Source organism: Anomaloglossus baeobatrachus, chromosome 8 (assembly GCF_048569485.1).
Source record: "Anomaloglossus baeobatrachus isolate aAnoBae1 chromosome 8, aAnoBae1.hap1, whole genome shotgun sequence".
Taxonomy (NCBI): domain Eukaryota; kingdom Metazoa; phylum Chordata; class Amphibia; order Anura; family Aromobatidae; genus Anomaloglossus; species Anomaloglossus baeobatrachus.
The window spans coordinates 89,235,725-89,259,625 of NC_134360.1; the positions used below are offsets into that span (position 1 = coordinate 89,235,725).

Here is a 23,901-nt window from a genome sequence, read left to right on the forward strand (position 1 = left end):
ATTTCATGATCATTCCACACCTATAATGCTCAGGTAACATAATATACACCTGGTTATATGCCATATGCATTCATTCTTCTATTATCTACAGATATTTCATGATCATTCCACACCTATAATGCTCAGGTAACATAATATACACCTGGTTATATGCCATATGCATTCATTCTTCTATTATCTACAGATATTTCATGATCATTCCACACCTATAATGCTCAGGTAACATAATATACACCTGGTTATATGCCATATGCACTCACTCTCCTATTATCTACAGATATTTCATGATCATTCCACACCTATAATGCTCAGGTAACATAATATACACCTGGTTATATGCCATATGCATTCATTCTTCTATTATCTACAGATATTTCATGATCATTCCACACCTATAATGCTCAGGTAACATAATATACACCTGGTTATATGCCATATGCACTCACTCTCCTATTATCTACAGATATTTCATGATCATTCCACACCTATAATGCTCAGGTAACATAATATACACCTGGTTATATGCCATGTGCATTCATTCTTCTATTATCTACAGATATTTCATGATCATTCCACACCTATAATGCTCAGGTAACATAATATACACCTGGTTATATGCCATATACGTTCATTCTCCTATTATCTACAGATATTTCATGATCATTCCACACCTATAATGCTCAGGTAACATAATATACACCTGGTTATATGCCATATGCATTCATTCTTCTATTATCTACAGATATTTCATGATCATTCCACACCTATAATGCTCAGGTAACATAATATACACCTGGTTATATGCCATATGCATTCATTCTCCTATTATCTACAGATATTTCATGATCATTCCACACCTATAATGCTCAGGTAACATAATATACACCTGGTTATATGCCATATGCATTCATTCTCCTATTATCTACAGATATTTCATAATCATTCCACACCTATAATGCTCAGGTAACATAATATACACCTGGTTATATGCCATATGCATTCATTCTTCTATTATCTACAGATATTTCATGATCATTCCACACCTATAATGCTCAGGTAACATAATATACACCTGGTTATATGCCATATGCATTCATTCTCCTATTATCTACAGATATTTCATGATCATTCCACACCTATAATGCTCAGGTAACATAATATACACCTGGTTATATGCCATATGCATTCATTCTCCTATTATCTACAGATATTTCATAATCATTCCACACCTATAATGCTCAGGTAACATAATATACACCTGGTTATATGCCATATGCATTCATTCTTCTATTATCTACAGATATTTCATGATCATTCCACACCTATAATGCTCAGGTAACATAATATCCACCTGGTTATATGCCATATGCGTTCATTCTACTATTATCTACAGATATTTCATGATCATTCCACACCTATAATGCTCAGGTAACATAATATACACCTGGTTATATGCCATATGCATTCATTCTTCTATTATCTACAGATATTTCATGATCATTCCACACCTATAATGCTCAGGTAACATAATATACACCTGGTTATATGCCATATACGTTCATTCTCCTATTATCTACAGATATTTCATGATCATTCCACACCTATAATGCTCAGGTAACATAATATACACCTGGTTATATGCCATATGCATTCATTCTTCTATTATCTACAGATATTTCATGATCATTCCACACCTATAATGCTCAGGTAACATAATATACACCTGGTTATATGCCATATGCATTCATTCTCCTATTATCTACAGATATTTCATGATCATTCCACACCTATAATGCTCAGGTAACATAATATACACCTGGTTATATGCCATATGCATTCATTCTCCTATTATCTACAGATATTTCATAATCATTCCACACCTATAATGCTCAGGTAACATAATATCCACCTGGTTATATGCCATATGCATTCATTCTCCTATTATCTACAGATATTTCATAATCATTCCACACCTATAATGCTCAGGTAACATAATATACACCTGGTTATATGCCATATGCATTCATTCTTCTATTATCTACAGATATTTCATGATCATTCCACACCTATAATGCTCAGGTAACATAATATACACCTGGTTATATGCCATATGCGTTCACTCTCCTATTATCTACAGATATTTCATGATCATTCCACACCTATAATGCTCAGGTAACATAATATACACCTGGTTATATGCCATATGCATTCATTCTTCTATTATCTACAGATATTTCATGATCATTCCACACCTATAATGCTCAGGTAACATAATATACACCTGGTTATATGCCATATGCATTCATTCTCCTATTATCTACAGATATTTCATGATCATTCCACACCTATAATGCTCAGGTAACATAATATACACCTGGTTATATGCCATATGCACTCACTCTCCTATTATCTACAGATATTTCATGATCATTCCACACCTATAATGCTCAGGTAACATAATATACACCTGGTTATATGCCATATGCATTCATTCTTCTATTATCTACAGATATTTCATGATCATTCCACACCTATAATGCTCAGGTAACATAATATACACCTGGTTATATGCCATATGCACTCACTCTCCTATTATCTACAGATATTTCATGATCATTCCACACCTATAATGCTCAGGTAACATAATATACACCTGGTTATATGCCATTTGCATTCATTCTTCTATTATCTACAGATATTTCATGATCATTCCACACCTATAATGCTCAGGTAACATAATATACACCTGGTTATATGCCATATACGTTCATTCTCCTATTATCTACAGATATTTCATGATCATTCCACACCTATAATGCTCAGGTAACATAATATACACCTGGTTATATGCCATATGCATTCATTCTTCTATTATCTACAGATATTTCATGATCATTCCACACCTATAATGCTCAGGTAACATAATATACACCTGGTTATATGCCATATGCATTCATTCTCCTATTATCTACAGATATTTCATGATCATTCCACACCTATAATGCTCAGGTAACATAATATACACCTGGTTATATGCCATATGCATTCATTCTTCTATTATCTACAGATATTTCATGATCATTCCACACCTATAATGCTCAGGTAACATAATATACACCTGGTTATATGCCATATGCATTCATTCTTCTATTATCTACAGATATTTCCTGATCATTCCACACCTATAATGCTCAGGTAACATAATATACACCTGGTTATATGCCATATGCGTTCATTTTCCTATTATCTACAGATATTTCATGATCATTCCACACCTATAATGCTCAGGTAACATAATATACACCTGGTTATATGCCATATGCATTCATTCTTCTATTATCTACAGATATTTCATGATCATTCCACACCTATAATGCTCAGGTAACATAATATACACCTGGTTATATGCCATATGCATTCATTCTTCTATTATCTACAGATATTTCATGATCATTCCACACCTATAATGCTCAGGTAACATAATATACACCTGGTTATATGCCATATGCACTCACTCTCCTATTATCTACAGATATTTCATGATCATTCCACACCTATAATGCTCAGGTAACATAATATACACCTGGTTATATGCCATATGCATTCATTCTTCTATTATCTACAGATATTTCATGATCATTCCACACCTATAATGCTCAGGTAACATAATATACACCTGGTTATATGCCATATGCACTCACTCTCCTATTATCTACAGATATTTCATGATCATTCCACACCTATAATGCTCAGGTAACATAATATACACCTGGTTATATGCCATGTGCATTCATTCTTCTATTATCTACAGATATTTCATGATCATTCCACACCTATAATGCTCAGGTAACATAATATACACCTGGTTATATGCCATATACGTTCATTCTCCTATTATCTACAGATATTTCATGATCATTCCACACCTATAATGCTCAGGTAACATAATATACACCTGGTTATATGCCATATGCATTCATTCTTCTATTATCTACAGATATTTCATGATCATTCCACACCTATAATGCTCAGGTAACATAATATACACCTGGTTATATGCCATATGCATTCATTCTCCTATTATCTACAGATATTTCATGATCATTCCACACCTATAATGCTCAGGTAACATAATATACACCTGGTTATATGCCATATGCATTCATTCTCCTATTATCTACAGATATTTCATAATCATTCCACACCTATAATGCTCAGGTAACATAATATACACCTGGTTATATGCCATATGCATTCATTCTTCTATTATCTACAGATATTTCATGATCATTCCACACCTATAATGCTCAGGTAACATAATATCCACCTGGTTATATGCCATATGCGTTCATTCTACTATTATCTACAGATATTTCATGATCATTCCACACCTATAATGCTCAGGTAACATAATATACACCTGGTTATATGCCATATGCATTCATTCTTCTATTATCTACAGATATTTCATGATCATTCCACACCTATAATGCTCAGGTAACATAATATACACCTGGTTATATGCCATATACGTTCATTCTCCTATTATCTACAGATATTTCATGATCATTCCACACCTATAATGCTCAGGTAACATAATATACACCTGGTTATATGCCATATGCATTCATTCTTCTATTATCTACAGATATTTCATGATCATTCCACACCTATAATGCTCAGGTAACATAATATACACCTGGTTATATGCCATATGCATTCATTCTCCTATTATCTACAGATATTTCATGATCATTCCACACCTATAATGCTCAGGTAACATAATATACACCTGGTTATATGCCATATGCATTCATTCTTCTATTATCTACAGATATTTCATGATCATTCCACACCTATAATGCTCAGGTAACATAATATACACCTGGTTATATGCCATATGCATTCATTCTTCTATTATCTACAGATATTTCCTGATCATTCCACACCTATAATGCTCAGGTAACATAATATACACCTGGTTATATGCCATATGCGTTCATTTTCCTATTATCTACAGATATTTCATGATCATTCCACACCTATAATGCTCAGGTAACATAATATACACCTGGTTATATGCCATATGCATTCATTCTTCTATTATCTACAGATATTTCATGATCATTCCACACCTATAATGCTCAGGTAACATAATATCCACCTGGTTATATGCCATATGCATTCATTCTTCTATTATCTACAGATATTTCATGATCATTCCACACCTATAATGCTCAGGTAACATAATATACACCTGGTTATATGCCATATGCATTCATTCTTCTATTATCTACAGATATTTCATGATCATTCCACACCTATAATGCTCAGGTAACATAATATACACCTGGTTATATGCCATATGCATTCATTCTCCTATTATCTACAGATATTTCATGATCATTCCACACCTATAATGCTCAGGTAACATAATATACACCTGGTTATATGCCATATGCATTCATTCTTCTATTATCTACAGATATTTCATGATCATTCCACACCTATAATGCTCAGGTAACATAATATACACCTGGTTATATGCCATATGCATTCATTCTTCTATTATCTACAGATATTTCCTGATCATTCCACACCTATAATGCTCAGGTAACATAATATACACCTGGTTATATGCCATATGCGTTCATTTTCCTATTATCTACAGATATTTCATGATCATTCCACACCTATAATGCTCAGGTAACATAATATACACCTGGTTATATGCCATATGCATTCATTCTTCTATTATCTACAGATATTTCATGATCATTCCACACCTATAATGCTCAGGTAACATAATATACACCTGGTTATATGCCATATGCATTCATTCTTCTATTATCTACAGATATTTCATGATCATTCCACACCTATAATGCTCAGGTAACATAATATACACCTGGTTATATGCCATATGCACTCACTCTCCTATTATCTACAGATATTTCATGATCATTCCACACCTATAATGCTCAGGTAACATAATATACACCTGGTTATATGCCATATGCATTCATTCTTCTATTATCTACAGATATTTCATGATCATTCCACACCTATAATGCTCAGGTAACATAATATACACCTGGTTATATGCCATATGCACTCACTCTCCTATTATCTACAGATATTTCATGATCATTCCACACCTATAATGCTCAGGTAACATAATATACACCTGGTTATATGCCATGTGCATTCATTCTTCTATTATCTACAGATATTTCATGATCATTCCACACCTATAATGCTCAGGTAACATAATATACACCTGGTTATATGCCATATACGTTCATTCTCCTATTATCTACAGATATTTCATGATCATTCCACACCTATAATGCTCAGGTAACATAATATACACCTGGTTATATGCCATATGCATTCATTCTTCTATTATCTACAGATATTTCATGATCATTCCACACCTATAATGCTCAGGTAACATAATATACACCTGGTTATATGCCATATGCATTCATTCTCCTATTATCTACAGATATTTCATGATCATTCCACACCTATAATGCTCAGGTAACATAATATACACCTGGTTATATGCCATATGCATTCATTCTCCTATTATCTACAGATATTTCATAATCATTCCACACCTATAATGCTCAGGTAACATAATATACACCTGGTTATATGCCATATGCATTCATTCTTCTATTATCTACAGATATTTCATGATCATTCCACACCTATAATGCTCAGGTAACATAATATCCACCTGGTTATATGCCATATGCGTTCATTCTACTATTATCTACAGATATTTCATGATCATTCCACACCTATAATGCTCAGGTAACATAATATACACCTGGTTATATGCCATATGCATTCATTCTTCTATTATCTACAGATATTTCATGATCATTCCACACCTATAATGCTCAGGTAACATAATATACACCTGGTTATATGCCATATGCATTCATTCTTCTATTATCTACAGATATTTCATGATCATTCCACACCTATAATGCTCAGGTAACATAATATACACCTGGTTATATGCCATATACGTTCATTCTCCTATTATCTACAGATATTTCATGATCATTCCACACCTATAATGCTCAGGTAACATAATATACACCTGGTTATATGCCATATGCATTCATTCTTCTATTATCTACAGATATTTCATGATCATTCCACACCTATAATGCTCAGGTAACATAATATACACCTGGTTATATGCCATATGCATTCATTCTCCTATTATCTACAGATATTTCATGATCATTCCACACCTATAATGCTCAGGTAACATAATATACACCTGGTTATATGCCATATGCATTCATTCTCCTATTATCTACAGATATTTCATAATCATTCCACACCTATAATGCTCAGGTAACATAATATCCACCTGGTTATATGCCATATGCATTCATTCTCCTATTATCTACAGATATTTCATGATCATTCCACACCTATAATGCTCAGGTAACATAATATACACCTGGTTATATGCCATATGCATTCATTCTTCTATTATCTACAGATATTTCATGATCATTCCACACCTATAATGCTCAGGTAACATAATATACACCTGGTTATATGCCATATACGTTCATTCTCCTATTATCTACAGATATTTCATGATCATTCCACACCTATAATGCTCAGGTAACATAATATACACCTGGTTATATGCCATATGCATTCATTCTTCTATTATCTACAGATATTTCATGATCATTCCACACCTATAATGCTCAGGTAACATAATATCCACCTGGTTATATGCCATATGCATTCATTCTCCTATTATCTACAGATATTTCATAATCATTCCACACCTATAATGCTCAGGTAACATAATATCCACCTGGTTATATGCCATATGCGTTCATTCTTCTATTATCTACAGATATTTCATGATCATTCCACACCTATAATGCTCAGGTAACATAATATACACCTGGTTATATGCCATATGCATTCATTCTTCTATTATCTACAGATATTTCATGATCATTCCACACCTATAATGCTCAGGTAACATAATATACACCTGGTTATATGCCATATACGTTCATTCTCCTATTATCTACAGATATTTCATGATCATTCCACACCTATAATGCTCAGGTAACATAATATACACCTGGTTATATGCCATATGCATTCATTCTTCTATTATCTACAGATATTTCATGATCATTCCACACCTATAATGCTCAGGTAACATAATATACACCTGGTTATATGCCATATGCATTCATTCTCCTATTATCTACAGATATTTCATGATCATTCCACACCTATAATGCTCAGGTAACATAATATACACCTGGTTATATGCCATATGCATTCATTCTCCTATTATCTACAGATATTTCATAATCATTCCACACCTATAATGCTCAGGTAACATAATATCCACCTGGTTATATGCCATATGCATTCATTCTCCTATTATCTACAGATATTTCATGATCATTCCACACCTATAATGCTCAGGTAACATAATATACACCTGGTTATATGCCATATGCATTCATTCTTCTATTATCTACAGATATTTCATGATCATTCCACACCTATAATGCTCAGGTAACATAATATCCACCTGGTTATATGCCATATGCATTCATTCTTCTATTATCTACAGATATTTCATGATCATTCCACACCTATAATGCTCAGGTAACATAATATACACCTGGTTATATGCCATATGCATTCATTCTCCTATTATCTACAGATATTTCATAATCATTCCACACCTATAATGCTCAGGTAACATAATATCCACCTGGTTATATGCCATATGCGTTCATTCTTCTATTATCTACAGATATTTCATGATCATTCCACACCTATAATGCTCAGGTAACATAATATACACCTGGTTATATGCCATATGCATTCATTCTCCTATTATCTACAGATATTTCATGATCATTCCATGTCTAATTTGCCCAAGAAACCTTTAATACATCTACATAATATACACCTAATATGTTATTATCTTCATTCTTTTTATTTATTCCTTTTCATCATTCTTTTTAGTATGTCCCAACATAGCCTAACCCCGCAATACCCCGCTGTACGGCCAGCATCAGGACCATGTAGCGCTCTAGACGCCGTGTATTTAGCCGTGCTCTCCCGCGCAGATCAGTGCACGCTGCGTTATGAAGAAGCGCGGTGAGCAGAAATATCACCGGCCTCTGTGCTCGTACAACGCGGGGAAACCAAGCTGCATCCACACCGCTGCGGACACTGCTCGTATGCACGGCCCGGCACATGACGGGTTAAGCACGCGCTCCCAGCTGTCAGTCACTGTGTCTGCGGGAGACTCGGGTCCCCAGAGCAGCCGCCTCATATGCAAATACCGATCCCCTGATCGGTGACGTCACATCACCCCACAGCACGCCGAGCCTTCTCATTGGTCAGCAGCCCCTGGTCTCATTGACAACAAAACATCCAGCACGCGTTATTACAGGAGGAGTGGGCGGGGCCTCCCCACGCTCGGGCTTCCAGAGGGGGTTTCTCAGAATATGGGGGAGGGGAGGAGCAGCCAAGCCTCGTTCTCGTCACCATACTTTACTTTGCTCTGTGTGTGCTCGAAACGAGGTGAGGCACGCAAGAGATGACGTCATCTGGAGCAGAGGGAGGGGCTGGAACAACATGGCGTCGGTTTCATCATTGACAGGTTGTTGAGTTGGGAAGAAACTGACAGGAGCTCCGAGAAGACAGCAGCTCCCGGCGGGGAGCGCGGAGGTGGCCGCCCGTTACCTGCTGCACGGACACTGCAAACATGAGCATTGAGAACATGGAGACGCTGACGGAACTTGGGGATGAGCTCACCCTGGGAGACATTGATGGTGAGAGACATGTGCGGGTGGGAGGGTCCCCTGCGGGGACTTAGAGGGGAGCTCCACTTTATAAGTCTTGTGGGAATTTACTTAATGTGAGAGCTCTTCACAGTGTGCCTAGGAGCAGAGAGCAGGGCTCCTGCCAGAGGGAGGACTCGTCATCAGTCACTGAGGGGGACACGATCTGTCCGGTGCCGGGCGACGTCCCTTGGGTCTGGCCGGTGCCGGGCGACGTCCCCTGGGTCTGGCCGGTGCCGGGCGACGTCCCCTGGGTCTGGCCAGTGCCGAGCGACGTCCCTTGGGTGTGGCCGGTGCCGGGCGACGTCCCCTGGGTGTGGCCGGTGCCGGGCGACGTCCGCTGGGTGTGGCCGGTGCCGGGCGACGTCCGCTGGGTGTGGCCGGTGCCGGGCGACGTCCGCTGGGTGTGGCCGGTGCCGGGCGACGTCCGCTGGGTGTGGCCGGTGCCGGGCGACGTCCGCTGGGTGTGGCCGGTGCCGGGCGACGTCCGCTGGGTCTGGCCGGTGCCGGGCGACGTCCGCTGGGTCTGGCCGGTGCCGGGCGACGTCCGCTGGGTCTGGCCGGTGCCGGGCGACGTCCGCTGGGTCTGGCCGGTGCCGGGCGACGTCCGCTGGGTCTGGCCGGTGCCGGGCGACGTCCGCTGGGTCTGGCCGGTGCCGGGCGACGTCCCCTGGGTCTGGCCGGTGCCGGGCGACGTCCCCTGGGTCTGTCCGGGTATTCCTGTGTGCCGATCACTATTCTGTACGTTGCTTCTTGGTGTTTAGTCCAGTTTTGCTGCCAGGACCGCTGTAGGACTGGTAGACCCCTCTGCTGTCCGCTGGCCCCTATACACACATGCTTTTTGGCTGTGTATACGGAGCAGTCCTGGGGCCTTTACTCAGAATTGTTCTTTTGTTTCACCTCTGGTTGTCATTTAGAGGATGTAGCTTTTGTGGTGTTGATGTGGCCGGGAATGTCTGGTTTTATGGAGTTACTGTCTTTTTATATCCATAATACAAGGGATTCTTTGTGATGTCTTCTTAGAGAAATCTGCTATTTTTCTTGGACTGATCTTTCATTCTCTGTTCCCCGGTAAAATGTGTCTTCTGTGAATACTTTCCCATTACTGAGGAGAGGACACTTGGTGCTTATAAAGTTCTATGGAGAATGACAAGTGTAGGAAGACTTCCAGTAGGATGTCTGCCGGCCTCTAGCTCCACTCTCCATAGCACTTTAAAAGCACCAACTGCCACCTCTTATCTCAGTAATGGTCTTTCTTCACTGAATATAGATTGCTCCCTATGAATTGAGTGACCGATCCGTCCTGGCAGATTTCTATAAGATTTATTACAAAGTTTCTTATTTTCACAATAACTGTATTGATTAATGAAATCGGTGAAACCTGCGGGTCTCTCCTACCGAGGCCTCAGATGGATCTGGTTGAAACGGATCACAGAGATTTCTATTGATTGCCATCAATATAGTAATGAGGTGATTGTAGATTCATGCGCTTGTGTGGGATACGACCCCCACCGCCATCATGGGGACTAATAGAGGTCTTCTGGTATTTAAGCTGCTACGTCGCCCTAGGGCTGCTCGGTTCCATTAACCCCATATTCTCCCTCCATATTGCTGGCTTTCATTATGTGATTACTCAGAATTCTATCACACCTCCCAACCTCTTCTAGAATCCTTGTTCTCACGTTGGTCGCTTTACTGTGAGCGTCTTCACATTTTGCATTTTTCTGGTTTAGTAAAATAATATTTGAGCTTTTGGGCCGGAGAAGACTGAGACTTTCTCTATTTGGAATCTTTGAGAAGAAGGTGATGACTACTCCATTTCTGAACACACCCTAAGGCCTCCCAACCAGGTCACTGTTTCTTATGACCTACATCCTGTGTGTGATGTAACTGATGGGGACATTGCCGGGTGACAGACGTACAGCGTGTGCTCAAAGCAGCCAGAGGAAGGTTTATAATTCTGTAAAATGTATTCATATAGTAATGGATGGGAGCCATGCGGGCCTCATAAAGGATGGATGGTACACGGGCGCAGGCGGGAGTCTTTTATGGCTCTCGGAGATCCCCGTTCTTTTTACATTGGAAGCACGTGGTCGAAAGGTCTTTGTGAACTGGAGCCAAGGCACAATAGGGCTCATGTTCCCCTGCCGCTTCCTCTTCAGTTTAATATCTGGAAGAACCAAAGAAGTGTCCACAGCAAAGTGTAGCGAGAGTAATTGCCAGTGAACCTCTGCTTGTTACCTAGGGGCTGACGGCTGTAGAAAATGAGTTTTAGGTACATTTTCATGTATACCGGACCCAATTCATCAGTTTACTCCTGAAACTGTTGCACAGAAATATAGCACCTTTTAGGCCCTTTTTCGCTATCTTTATAGAAAGTGGGTTGGACTCACTGAAGTGTCGCCATACAGCCCAACAGATTATAATGTGCATCACGCACTTGGCATTAATTATAGCAGAACTGTACTCCAGCCCATGAGAGCACTAAATGCATATATACCTGGTGTATAGCTTTTCAGAGGAGGGATTACATCATGATACTGTGCCTTGTTTGGTGACATGGGCAATGACCCCTGAGGTCGGGGTTCTCCATGCCATATGAGTTTGATGTATCCTTCCTCTATTTTTAGCTATACATTTTTTTTTTTTTTTTATGCTGGCGATTTAAGCCTCTTTTTATTTAAGAGGATATGGCTGTAAAAAAATGTCCTAAATTATTAGTAATGGAGTGCTACCGCTACCCTGGATTTCAGCTGCCATTAAATCCTCTGCCTACTGTTGATTCTGTCACAGTCTACACAGCAAAGCTGACTTGTGAGCTTCAGATATAGCCACTAAAGATGAGCGGATCATTTGTCTCAAGCACAGTCCGGGTCAGTGCTCTCTGGCCATGGACGAGTGCTGTGCAGATTGTTTAACCCTTCTGGGATCCCAGGCTTAGCATATGATTAGCTCAGCCGGCGAGATGTCACTTGTGCGCCGCACATGTGTGATGCCAGCAAATCGATGGCTTGGTGAGGAGCTCAGGAAATTTGCACTTCTCCTGTCCATGGCCAGATAGCACTAACCTGGATTATCGGCTGGGATTGCACATAGTGATCTGTTCATCTGATAGGCACCAATTGATCAAGTTTTGCATTTTGACTGCCAGTTTTAAAGTGGTTGTCCACCTCTTAGACAACCCCTTCTCAGCCACCATAGTTCCCCCATGTAAAATATCCGCTGTACAGGTGCTGTTTCAGTATTACTGGTGCCTGATCTCCCATGGCTCTTGTGACATTGGTTGCAGTGCTCATGTGAGACACATAACAATCAGCGGCCACTTCCAGCTCACTTTCTTTGGACTAAATTGACACCTGGAAGAAGTGAGCGCTGCTGCTGATCACTTTTCTCTCCTTCGGGCATCAGTTACGTCCAAGGGAAGTTTGATGGGAGCGGCCGTGGGTTGGTTGCAGAGCTTACCTAATAATGCTACGTGACCCCAAGGAGAGCAGAAGTTAACTTTGCTGAAACGACGGTTAATATAGCTGGTATTATTTCACATGAAGGACTATGGTAATTGAAAAAGGGGTTGTCTGAATAGTGATGAGTAAGATGCACCAAATTTATTATCGGGTGTTTGCCTCTTACATTTTGCGCAGTTTTCAGCTGCCATCTGCACCACAAGAAATGAATGCCAGTCAGAGACTGGCATATGTCTCTATCCTAATTTACTGCAGTCTTTTCGCGTAGACATTAATAAATACAACCTTGTGCGAAAGTTTTAGGCAGGTGTGAAAAACCGCTGCAAAGTACAAATAATCTCAAAAATAGTATTGCTAATGGATTATTTTTATCAATTAACAAAATGCAAAGCTAATGAACAAAAGAGATATGTAAACTCGTTATCTGGTGCGACCACTTTTTACCTTCAAAACGTCATCAACGCATCAGTTCTTCTCAGTAACTTGGACTTAGGTTTTGAATGAGCTTGGTCCAAACATAGAGGAGCACTAACCACAGATCTTCCCTGGATGAGGCTTGGGAAGTGGAGGCTTGGATTTTGAATTTTGTTTGTGGTAGTGAATTCCTAATGGAAACCTGGATTGATTATGCCGTTTTCTGATGATACATCTCATAGAGATGACATTTCTGTGTTGCACATTTCTTGGTTACCTAAAATAGCACAACTAAAGGGTACGGACGTAATGTGCAGCCGCCCGATTGTGAAAGCTAATCATGCGGCAATTTGTCATACTGTTAGGTGAAGATTTGGCCATATGTGACCAGTCGCCCCGCTGTATGGCTCAACCGTAAACCTGGAAGAATCACCTAAAGAATAAAGATTTGTCTGTAGGTGTCATAAATTATTAAAACAGAACAACTTAGAAACCGGTCCCCCCAATTTAGGAAACACACCAGTGGTTCTTGTTAAAAGAATTAAATTTTATTACATTCAATTAAAATACATCTTAAAAAACAGAGAGATCCTGTAAGGGACCAATTTAATACCCAGATAATGCACTGTCACTTATAAGCAGGGAAGCTCAGGAGAATTACCCAGAATAACAAATATCGCTATTGCTGTTTAAAACAGAAGCACCTGGACTCGTGCTGCTGGTAAATGCCTATACAGACACCATAAGAACCAATACTGATTAAACTGCAATTATACTATATACTCCTAGTGGCTGGGTATTGCCTCTCTGTTAAATGATCAGCACCTAGATCTAAATAAATATCGGACGGTAAATACCAGATGGTACTGTTACTAAACCAGGATCTGGGTGAACGGTCCCCTGGGGGTGGAGGGACAAAGCCGGAGAACTAAATAATCTCACAGATAGAAATATAAGAAAGCTAATCTGCCTTGGAGTAGTCCCCAAAGATAGATAGCCCCCCACATTTAAAGGCTACGGTGATATAGAAAAGTACAATACAAAGCCAGAAAGGACAGATTCAGCAAAGGTGAGGCCCAAACTATCTTTATAGGAAAGGATAGGAAAGAACATCTGTCTGCAGCCGTAAACCCCTAATATATACCAGCACTTCTGATATGGAAAAATCCTGAGGTCACACAACCTCTCCCCCACTGTATCAGCACTCTGATGTTACTGGGATCCAAAAACACTAATACAGATGAGGGACTGAATTAATACCAAGCATGACAAACATAATATCTTGCAGAATCATAGAGCTAAGTATTCAGACACTCCCAGCAGGGAATGATCCCATTCCACCACGAACTCCACACAGACAAAATAGGAATCATGCATTAGTATCAAAGCAGAAAAAGCAACAAGAAAGTGGAAAACAAACAGCAGAGGTACAAAGACCACTTATCTGAGAGGAGCTCTGGAAGCGAGCAGAGCTGGTTACAGAATGTCGTTAAAACACAGGAGACATTGACCACCAGCAAGTAACCAGAGAAAACTACTCAGTTAAATAGCCCAATCTGACCCTGATTGCCAGTCCTCCACAGGTGTAGCTTTCGCTCCACACATCAACTGCACCACCAGCACTGACCACACGAAGGAGCCCCAAACTGGAAAACGTATTCACAACGGATGTCATAGTATGATCGGGAAAGGGGTATTAATTAGAAATATCGGGGTTTATACTGCACAATATAATCCAGATGAATGAGGGGTTAAAAGTAAAGATCTAAGTATGGAGTCTGTCAATTGGAGGAATACCTTGGTACTATGTTCTTTTTATGGAAGCCTTCTAACACCCTAGAAAGAGCCCGAGGATGGCACGTATGTGGCAGCCCCCTAAACATTGGATGACATACTTGTACCCTGCAGCGACGCTATGTCAAATAAGGGTATTCATGCCTCTGAGTGACCACCACAGTAATCATAAAGGCTCTGATATTAGTTATCACGTTGCCCCTTTAAAACACTAAACATACTAAGGTTCATCAGATTTTGTTGGCTCTAGGACGCTCCGGTCAGCGAGCTTCGACGGGGCCATGTGCGCTTCCCTCTATGGATGGCGTACGTACCCTCTACTCTAATTTTCTTGACAGTTGATAACTTTGGTTGGCATAGAATGTTCAACGTCTTGCACCCCTCTAGATGGTGCGCTGCTGTAACCCCATAACAAGAGGTTACATTGGGTGAAACATGTAAAACGCACCTTACGAATCTGTGCCAATTCTCTCTTGCCCTCCCTCCTCACCCCGACAGGTCTCTGTTCAGTTTACGACATCAGTATTAGGGTCACATGTTATGCCACTACTGCAGTCTGACAATAAGAACCTGGTGGAAGATCCGGGAAATGAAAGCAAGGATTTAAGGCTATGGGGGTCTCCCATTGGTTGGGCTGTATCCTTCAGATAGGGGATGACTTGGTGCTTTATTTCCACACAGTATTCATAGCGATTGTGAAGGCAGAAATGGTAATAAAACATTTGTCTTCCTTTTTTGATTTGTGTCCGGGTTGATTTACACTTTGCATTTTTGGTGCTGAAAATCTGACTGTCCCATTCATGTAAATGGAGTGGGTAGAAGAGCTTATACTTGGTGCTAAACCAACCCCAGTCAAATGACTGCAATGACTTTTCAGCTACGGATTTGTCCAAAACAAGATCTGCCACTTACGCCCCCCCTCCCCATACAATATTAGATAGGTCGGCTAAACATAAAGTTCGGCAGTAATGTATGACTAGCTAATGTGTAGGGGGCTCCCGACCACCTCTCGGCAGAATGTCCTTTTGTTTATCTGCCAGATGACTGACATTGGCGCTCCCATAGAGAACACAGAAGCTCTTGATCGAGGATGGGGGAATAGTGAGAGATGACTGTGGGCTGAACGATCCCATGTGTGGCTAGATTTAGACAGATGAGCACCACTACAATTAGGCCATGCTGCACAGTTTATAGGATGAAAAAAAGAAACCAGCACGATCTGAAATTGGCATGCATCATATAAAAAGTGAAAATTCACAGATTTATTCCAACTGTACTATAATAAAAAAAAAAAAAAAAAAGAGATTTTTAGCAAATAATTGATCAATTTTTTGAGCCACCCCTGCCAACGTCACGTGCCTTTTTTTGCAACATAGAAGCGGTTATATACAGGTTACAGGTATGTGTGCTCCATTATGGTTCTGCTTTTAACTTTATCTAGGAGGCCGCATGGCACATGAAATACAGAATGTAGAGTAGGACCCCCCTATTGAGATTTGCCGTGAGGTTGGCAGGGGTGGCTCAAAAAATTGATCAATTATTTGCTAAAAATCTCATTTTTTTTCATTATAGTACAGTTGGAATAAATCTGGGAATTTTCACTTTTTATATGATGCATGCCAATTTCAGATTGTGCTGGCTCCCCTCTCTCACAGTTTATAGGATGTTAAAGGGGTTGTCCATTACCTCTAGGATAAGTCTTAGATTTGTGGGGATCAAACATCCCAGCTTATCCGTTATGGCGGCCCTAGGATATAAATCAATTATGGAGTCAGATCAGCACAGCTCCGTACACCATGTACTGGCCACTCCTGAAGACTATAGCTCCTACTGAAGGCATTGAGATCTGATCTGCTGTATAGTGTGCCGACATGTCCACATTACAGACCTTAAGCAATCCATGTGCCATCATCTGCTGCTTCCGTCACCTCTCACCCTCCCATCCCAATGAGATATCATTCAATGCTATATTATGGATTCTCGGAAACTCTGCAAAATAATAATAAAAAAGCCCCTCCTTGTTCCTCTGCGTATCCCACACAGGTACAGAATACATGTAAGTGAACATGGATCCAGAGTTACCGCTGTGCACATAAAGCCCGACTGTGATGAAACCAAAACCGCATCGGGAACAAGGAAAGACTGTGCTAAACTTCCCCCCCTAGGAAATGTTTACTCTGAGTCTGTAGGCTACACACTTTGGCTCGGCCCTAAATGTTCTCCGATCTGTTACCTACAGGGCTCGAGTAATGGAAACTGTTCTGGAAAATTCATCAGGAGTTTTCAATAGGGTGATTCATGTCAGAATCATATTTCTTGAGCAGCACCTATTTATTACTGTGCGTTTTTAGACCTTTTATGCGCTTGTGTGTGATAATGGACACGTCCTCGACGAAAAGGGGCTTGGAAACGTGACACTAGGGGCCAACGTTTGGTTGCAAATTTCTAACACAAAGTAGGCAACCCAATATGTGTCTTACATTATTCCACATTCATCAAACCGCCTGAACCACTACAATAAATCCAGCACGGTTTAAAGCTGGACAGGATTACTAAATATGTCCTGACACGTTTCAGCTTTCACCATTTTTCACAAGCTCTGCTTGTTGTCAGTGAATGGAGACGCTGTTCTCTATATTCAGGGCTCAATTATCTGACCCGACCTAATCTTAAAACATTCATGATATAAGACAGCTGTAATATCGAGGTGTCCAAAGTATAAAAACAAATCTAATGAATAATCTGCGATAAAAAGGGAGGGAAACTAAAGGGAATGGAGGTGTGCGGAATTTTGGGGGCCTCTGACGGTGTTTTGAGAAATAAATACTCTGTGGAAGCTTTGACCATGATGGGGAGTCCAAGACTGTGCATAAGACACTGGTAATGTCCTGCTGACCTGGTGCGGATGAGCCCAGGACAGGGGTACAGTGCTTGTGCCCCATATTACTGGCATTCTGTATGATTTGGACAAAATCTTTATTTAGTTTCTAAATTCTTGCTCTTTGTATGACCCTGACAGATTGATAAGTCCTTTAAGGGGGTTGCCAACTAGTTGGATATAACACCTTCTCGATCTGTATGTTTCCCCCTCAGTAAAATATTACTTACTAGAAGGTGGCCCGATTCTACGCATCGGGTATTCTAGAATTTACGTATTGTGTAGTTAATGTATGATTTTTGTTATATATATATTAGGGTATGTGCACACGTTGCTTTTTTTTCCGCGCGGAAAAAAACGCACCCTCTGGCAGAGGGGAGAATTGTAAACAATGCTTTTTGAGAAACAACGCATCGAAAACGCATGCGTTTTTCATGCGTTTTTCATGCGTTTTTTTAGGTGCGTTTTTTTAAGACTTGTCAGTGATAATAAAGTTGGTTGAACACAGACCTTTGGAAAAAAAAAACCTGTGATGTCATTTCCTTCTCCACATTCTGTTTGGATAAATGGGAGGGCTTGGAATGGAAGGAGCACCATTTGAATTTTGGAAAAGTTGAAATAAACTTCGCGCACCAAGCCCCTTAGGTACCTATACGTCAGAAAACCCCCACAAGTGACCCCATTTTGGAATCTGCACCCATCAAGGATTTTATTCAGGAGTATATTAAGCATTTTGAATCCACAGCTACTTCACCCAAAATGTTGCTGTAGCAACAATATTCTCACTTTTAGGCCCGCTTCACATGTCAGTGAAAAACACTGACGTTTTTCACTGGCGTGTAAAACACGCACATGTCCCTCCGTGTGCCGTGAATCACGGCACACGTGGGTTGTCTAAGTGCAATCCGGGCTCCGTTCTCCGTGGCCCGTGATTGCACTTAGAGATTAACTCACCTGCACCCGCTCCCACTCTCCATGGTGCTGATCGCTCCCGCGGTGCAGCATCCGGCCGGCGCTGACCCCCGCAGCAGCTGCTTCCGGGTCGGCTGTGTCGTGCATCATGAATATGCGCGACAATAATGAGCCGGCACAGAAGGAACAGGGAGGACGGGCTGCAGAGGACATCGCTGGAGCCGGGTGAGTTAAAATGTTTTTTATTTTAAAAGCACGTTTTTTTCTGGCACGTGTTTCACGGATCACACCACTGCGTGGTCCGTGGGACATCAGTGATGCCAGAAAAAAATGGACATGTCTCCGTGCGGCAATCACGCACACGCGGGTACGCCGCATGGAGACACGTGCAGTGAAAAATCACTGACGTGTGAAAGGGGCCTAAGGCTATGTGGCCATGATCCAGCAACACGGCATCTAGTACACAGTGCCAGCCTTCCTGCAGCTGCCCATGCCCACGATTTGGGTTCAGGCTGCTGTGGAGCTCTATGCTACCTGCAGAGAACACTCTCGTCTCCGCAGCATAAATTGACATGCTGAGGCTCGGGAAGCCACGCTACCGGTCAGTTTATGCTGCGGAGAAAAGAAGCACAGTGGGCATGGGATCTCCAAAAATCCTTCCACTGTGCTTCTACTGCACAACGCAGCGTTATGGACGCAGGGAAAACACTCAGCGCCCATAACGCTGCAAACCCTGATTGTGGACACACAGCCTAAAAAGCGTCAATGGATGAAGGGATGTCAAATATATAGAACGTCCTACCCCCGCCTGCATATTCTAAGCTGGCACCTTTAGTACCTTTCATGTGGCACTAAAGGGTGCCTAGCTTAGTATTTATCCAATAAAAAAAAAAAAAAAAAAAATGGCGTGGGGTCCCCCCTATTTTTGATAGCCAGTCAGGGTAAAGCAGACAGCTGTAGCCTGCAAACCACAGCTGGCAGCTTCATCTTGGCTGGTGATCAATTTGGAGGGCTCCCCATGTTTTTTTTTTTATTTATAAATAAAGAATAAAAAAAAAAATAACGTGGGGTCCCCCCAAATTAGATCACCAGCCAAGGTGAAGCTGACAGCTGGGGTCTGGTATTCTCAGGGTGGGAAGAGCCATGGTTATTGGACTCTTCCCAGCCTAAAAATAGCAGGCCGCAGCCGCCCCAGAAGTGGCGCATCCATTAGATGCGCCAATCCTGGCGCTTCGCCCCAACTCATCCCGCACCCTGGTGCGTTGGCTAACGGGGTAATAAATGGGGTTGATACCAGATGTGTAATGTCACCTGGCATCAAGCCCAGCAATTAGTGATGTCACGGTGTCTATCAGACACCCGACATAACTAATTGACAGTAAACAAAAGCAAAAAAAGACAACAAAAAAATTTTTATTAGAAAAAACACTCCCCAAATCATTCCCTTGTTCTCCAATTTAATAAAAAAAAATGGGTCCGCAGAAATCCATATGGATGTCTCACGTTGCCTCTGGACCTTCTAGAATATGGGGGCACGCTCAGGGAACGTACCCCCCATTTTCTAGGAGGGCAGACCCTCCATTTGAGGAGAGTGGGTGCAAAAATCTGCACCCACTCTCCCCGGGTCACAGCTGCAGAGTGCGAGCAGCCAGCACAGCTCACACTGAACACTGTGCTGGCTGTCAGCTGCTCTGCACATGTGACCGGCCAGCGTGCACTGTGAAGGAGGAGGGGGCCGCAGGGGATCAGCGCTGCGACCGGACAGGTATGTATGACACCGGGGGGAATAGGGGGTGACCGGGCAGGGCCTGGGGAACAGTTTTCTGTCGCATGTGTTATTGCACATGCGACAGAAATCATAGGAGCAGGGCGGCCGGTGCGCTACTGTGCGCGCGGCCATGTTGGATTTTCGGGAGGGGGGTCGGGGGTCGGGGCGGGCACTTTGGCGACACCGGGGGCTTTGCCAGGAAGTGAGGTCAACAGGAAGCCTCTTGACCTCACTTCCAGGTAAATGCCTGCGTTCTGGCGTGCCGACAAAGGCCGCGGACCGCAACAAAAAAGCAGGTCCATGCGTTGTGGCTGCGTTCTGACCCCACATCATTGATTTCAATGGGGGAGAGAACGCAGCCACAACGCACAAAAGAAGTGACATGCTGCTTTTCTTTCCGCACCGATTTTTGGCATCCAAAACGCAGCGGAAAGAAACGCAGCGTGTGCACTGATTTTTCAGCTTTCCCATACACTTTGCTGGGAAAGCTGAACGCATGCAATTTGCCACTGAAACGCTGCGGTTCAAAACGCAGCGTTTCCGCGGTAAAAAACGCATCGTGTGCACACAGCCTTAGGTGTTGTTGTCTGTAGTTACCAAGTGTTTGTGTAGGGGCTGTACATGTTCCGGGTGTTGTCTGGGTGTGGCGGGGGGTGAGAGCGGTGTTGTTTGTGTGTTGCGTGTCGTTATTTGTGGAGCGCTGTGTGTCTGTATCGTTGTGTATGTGTGTTGCGCGGTTTGTGTGGGTGTGGGGGGTGTGTGTGTTTTGGGGGGAGGTATGTTTTGTGCAATGTGTGTGTGTTGTGCGGTATGTGCATATATTTGTGTGTGCCGCGGTGTTTGTGTGTTGGGTGTTGGTGTGTTGGGTGTTGTCTGTGTGTGTGGGTGTCTGTGTAGGGCAGTGTTTGTGGTTCCCAGTGTGTGTGTGTGTGTGTGTGTGTGTGTGTGTGTGTGTTTTTGGGGGGAGGTGTGCACCCCCCATCGTGCTCCATCCCCCATGCTGAGCATTCCCCATCGTGCTCCATCCCCCATGCTGAGCATTCCCCATCGTGCTCCATCCCCCATGCTGAGCATTCCCCATCGTGCTCCATCCCCCATGCTGAGCATTCCCCATCGTGCTCCATCCCCCATGCTGCGCACTCCCCATTGTGCTCCATCCCCCATGCTGCGCACTCCCCATTGTCCTCCATCCCCCATGCTGCGCACCCCCCATCGTCCTCCATCCCCCATGCTGCGCACCCCCCATCGTCCTCCATCCCCCATGCTGCGCACTCCCCATCGTGCTCCATCCCCCATGCTGTGCACCCCCCATAGTGCTACATCCCCACTCCCCATTGTGCTCCATCCCCCATGCTGCGTACTCCCCATAGTGCTCCATCCCCCATGCTGCGCACCCCCCATCGTGCTCCATCCCCCATGCTGTGCACCCCCCATCGTGCTCCATCCCCACTCCCCATTGTGCTCCATCCCCCATGCTGCGTACTCCCCATAGTGCTCCATCCCCCATGCTGCGCAGTCCCCATCGTGCTCTATCCCCCAAGCTGTGCACTCCCAAACGTGCTCCATCCCCCTTGCTGCGCACCCCCCATTGTGCTCCTTCCCCCTTGCTGCGCACTCCCCATCGTGCTCCATCCCCCATGCTGCGCACTCCCCATCGTGCTCATCCCCCCATGCTGCGCACTCCCCATCGTGCTCTATCCCCCATGCTGCGCACTCCCCATCGTGCTCTATCCCCCCCATGCTGCGCACTCCCCATCGTGCTCTATCCCCCCCATGCTGCGCACTCCCCATCGTGCTCTATCCCCCCCATGCTGCGCACTCCCCATCGTGCTCTATCCCCCCCATGCTGCGCACTCCCCATCGTGCTCTATCCCCACCATGCTGCGCACTCCCCATCGTGCTCTATCCCCCCCATGCTGCGCACTCCCCATCGTGCTCTATCCCCCCCATGCTGCGCACTCCCCATCGTGCTCTATCCCCCCCATGCTGCGCACTCCCCATCGTGCTCTATCCCCCCCCATGCTGCGCACTCCCCATCGTGCTCTATCCCCCCCCATGCTGCGCACCCCCCATCGTGCTCTATCCCCCCCCATGCTGCGCACCCCCCATCGTGCTCCATCCCCCATGCTGCGCACCCCCCATCGTGCTCCATCCCCCATGCTGCGCACCCCCCATCGTGCTCCATCCCCCATGCTGCGCACCCCCCATCGTGCTCCATCCCCCATGCTGCGCACTCCCAAACGTGCTCCATCCCCCATGCTGCGCACTCCCAAACGTGCTCCATCCCCCATGCTGCACACCCCCCATTGTGCTCCATCCCCCATGCTGCGCACTCCCCATCGTGCTCCATCCCCCATGCTGCGCACTCCCCATCGTGCTCCATCCCCCATGCTGCGCACTCCCCATCGTGCTCCACAGTCACATATCAGACAGTAAACACGCACACATCTGATCGCATACACTCACACTCACACACACACACCCCACTTCTCCCTGTGCCCACCGGTGGGCGGTCCCAGCAGCTGTGCTCCTCTGCCGACACTCACAGATCCGATCGCATACACTCACACATCATAACACACTCACACACATCCGATCGCATACACTCACTCACACACACACACACTCTGACGATATCGCACATACGCGCTGACACAATCACAACATCCGGAGATATCACATGCTTCCGGCCAGGTGATCCTCCGGCAGGTCCTAGAAGGTCACTGCACAGTATCGCCGCCGAGAAGCAAGCGATATCACGGGATGTTTTGAGTATGTGGATGCGATCTGATGTGTGTG

At 43.2% G+C, this 23,901-nt stretch overlaps 1 protein-coding gene across 1 annotated transcript in view; it reads left to right on the forward strand.

Moving 5' to 3' along the window:
- The first annotated feature begins 9,627 nt into the window (after positions 1–9,627).
- SREBF2 (sterol regulatory element binding transcription factor 2) overlaps positions 9,628–23,901 on the forward strand; it is a 159,761-nt gene continuing 145,487 nt past the window's right edge. The window contains exon 1 of the mRNA XM_075321885.1: positions 9,628–9,863. Coding sequence (XP_075178000.1) covers positions 9,797–9,863 — 67 coding nt within the window. The 5' untranslated portion in view covers positions 9,628–9,796. The remainder of the gene's footprint in view (positions 9,864–23,901) is intronic.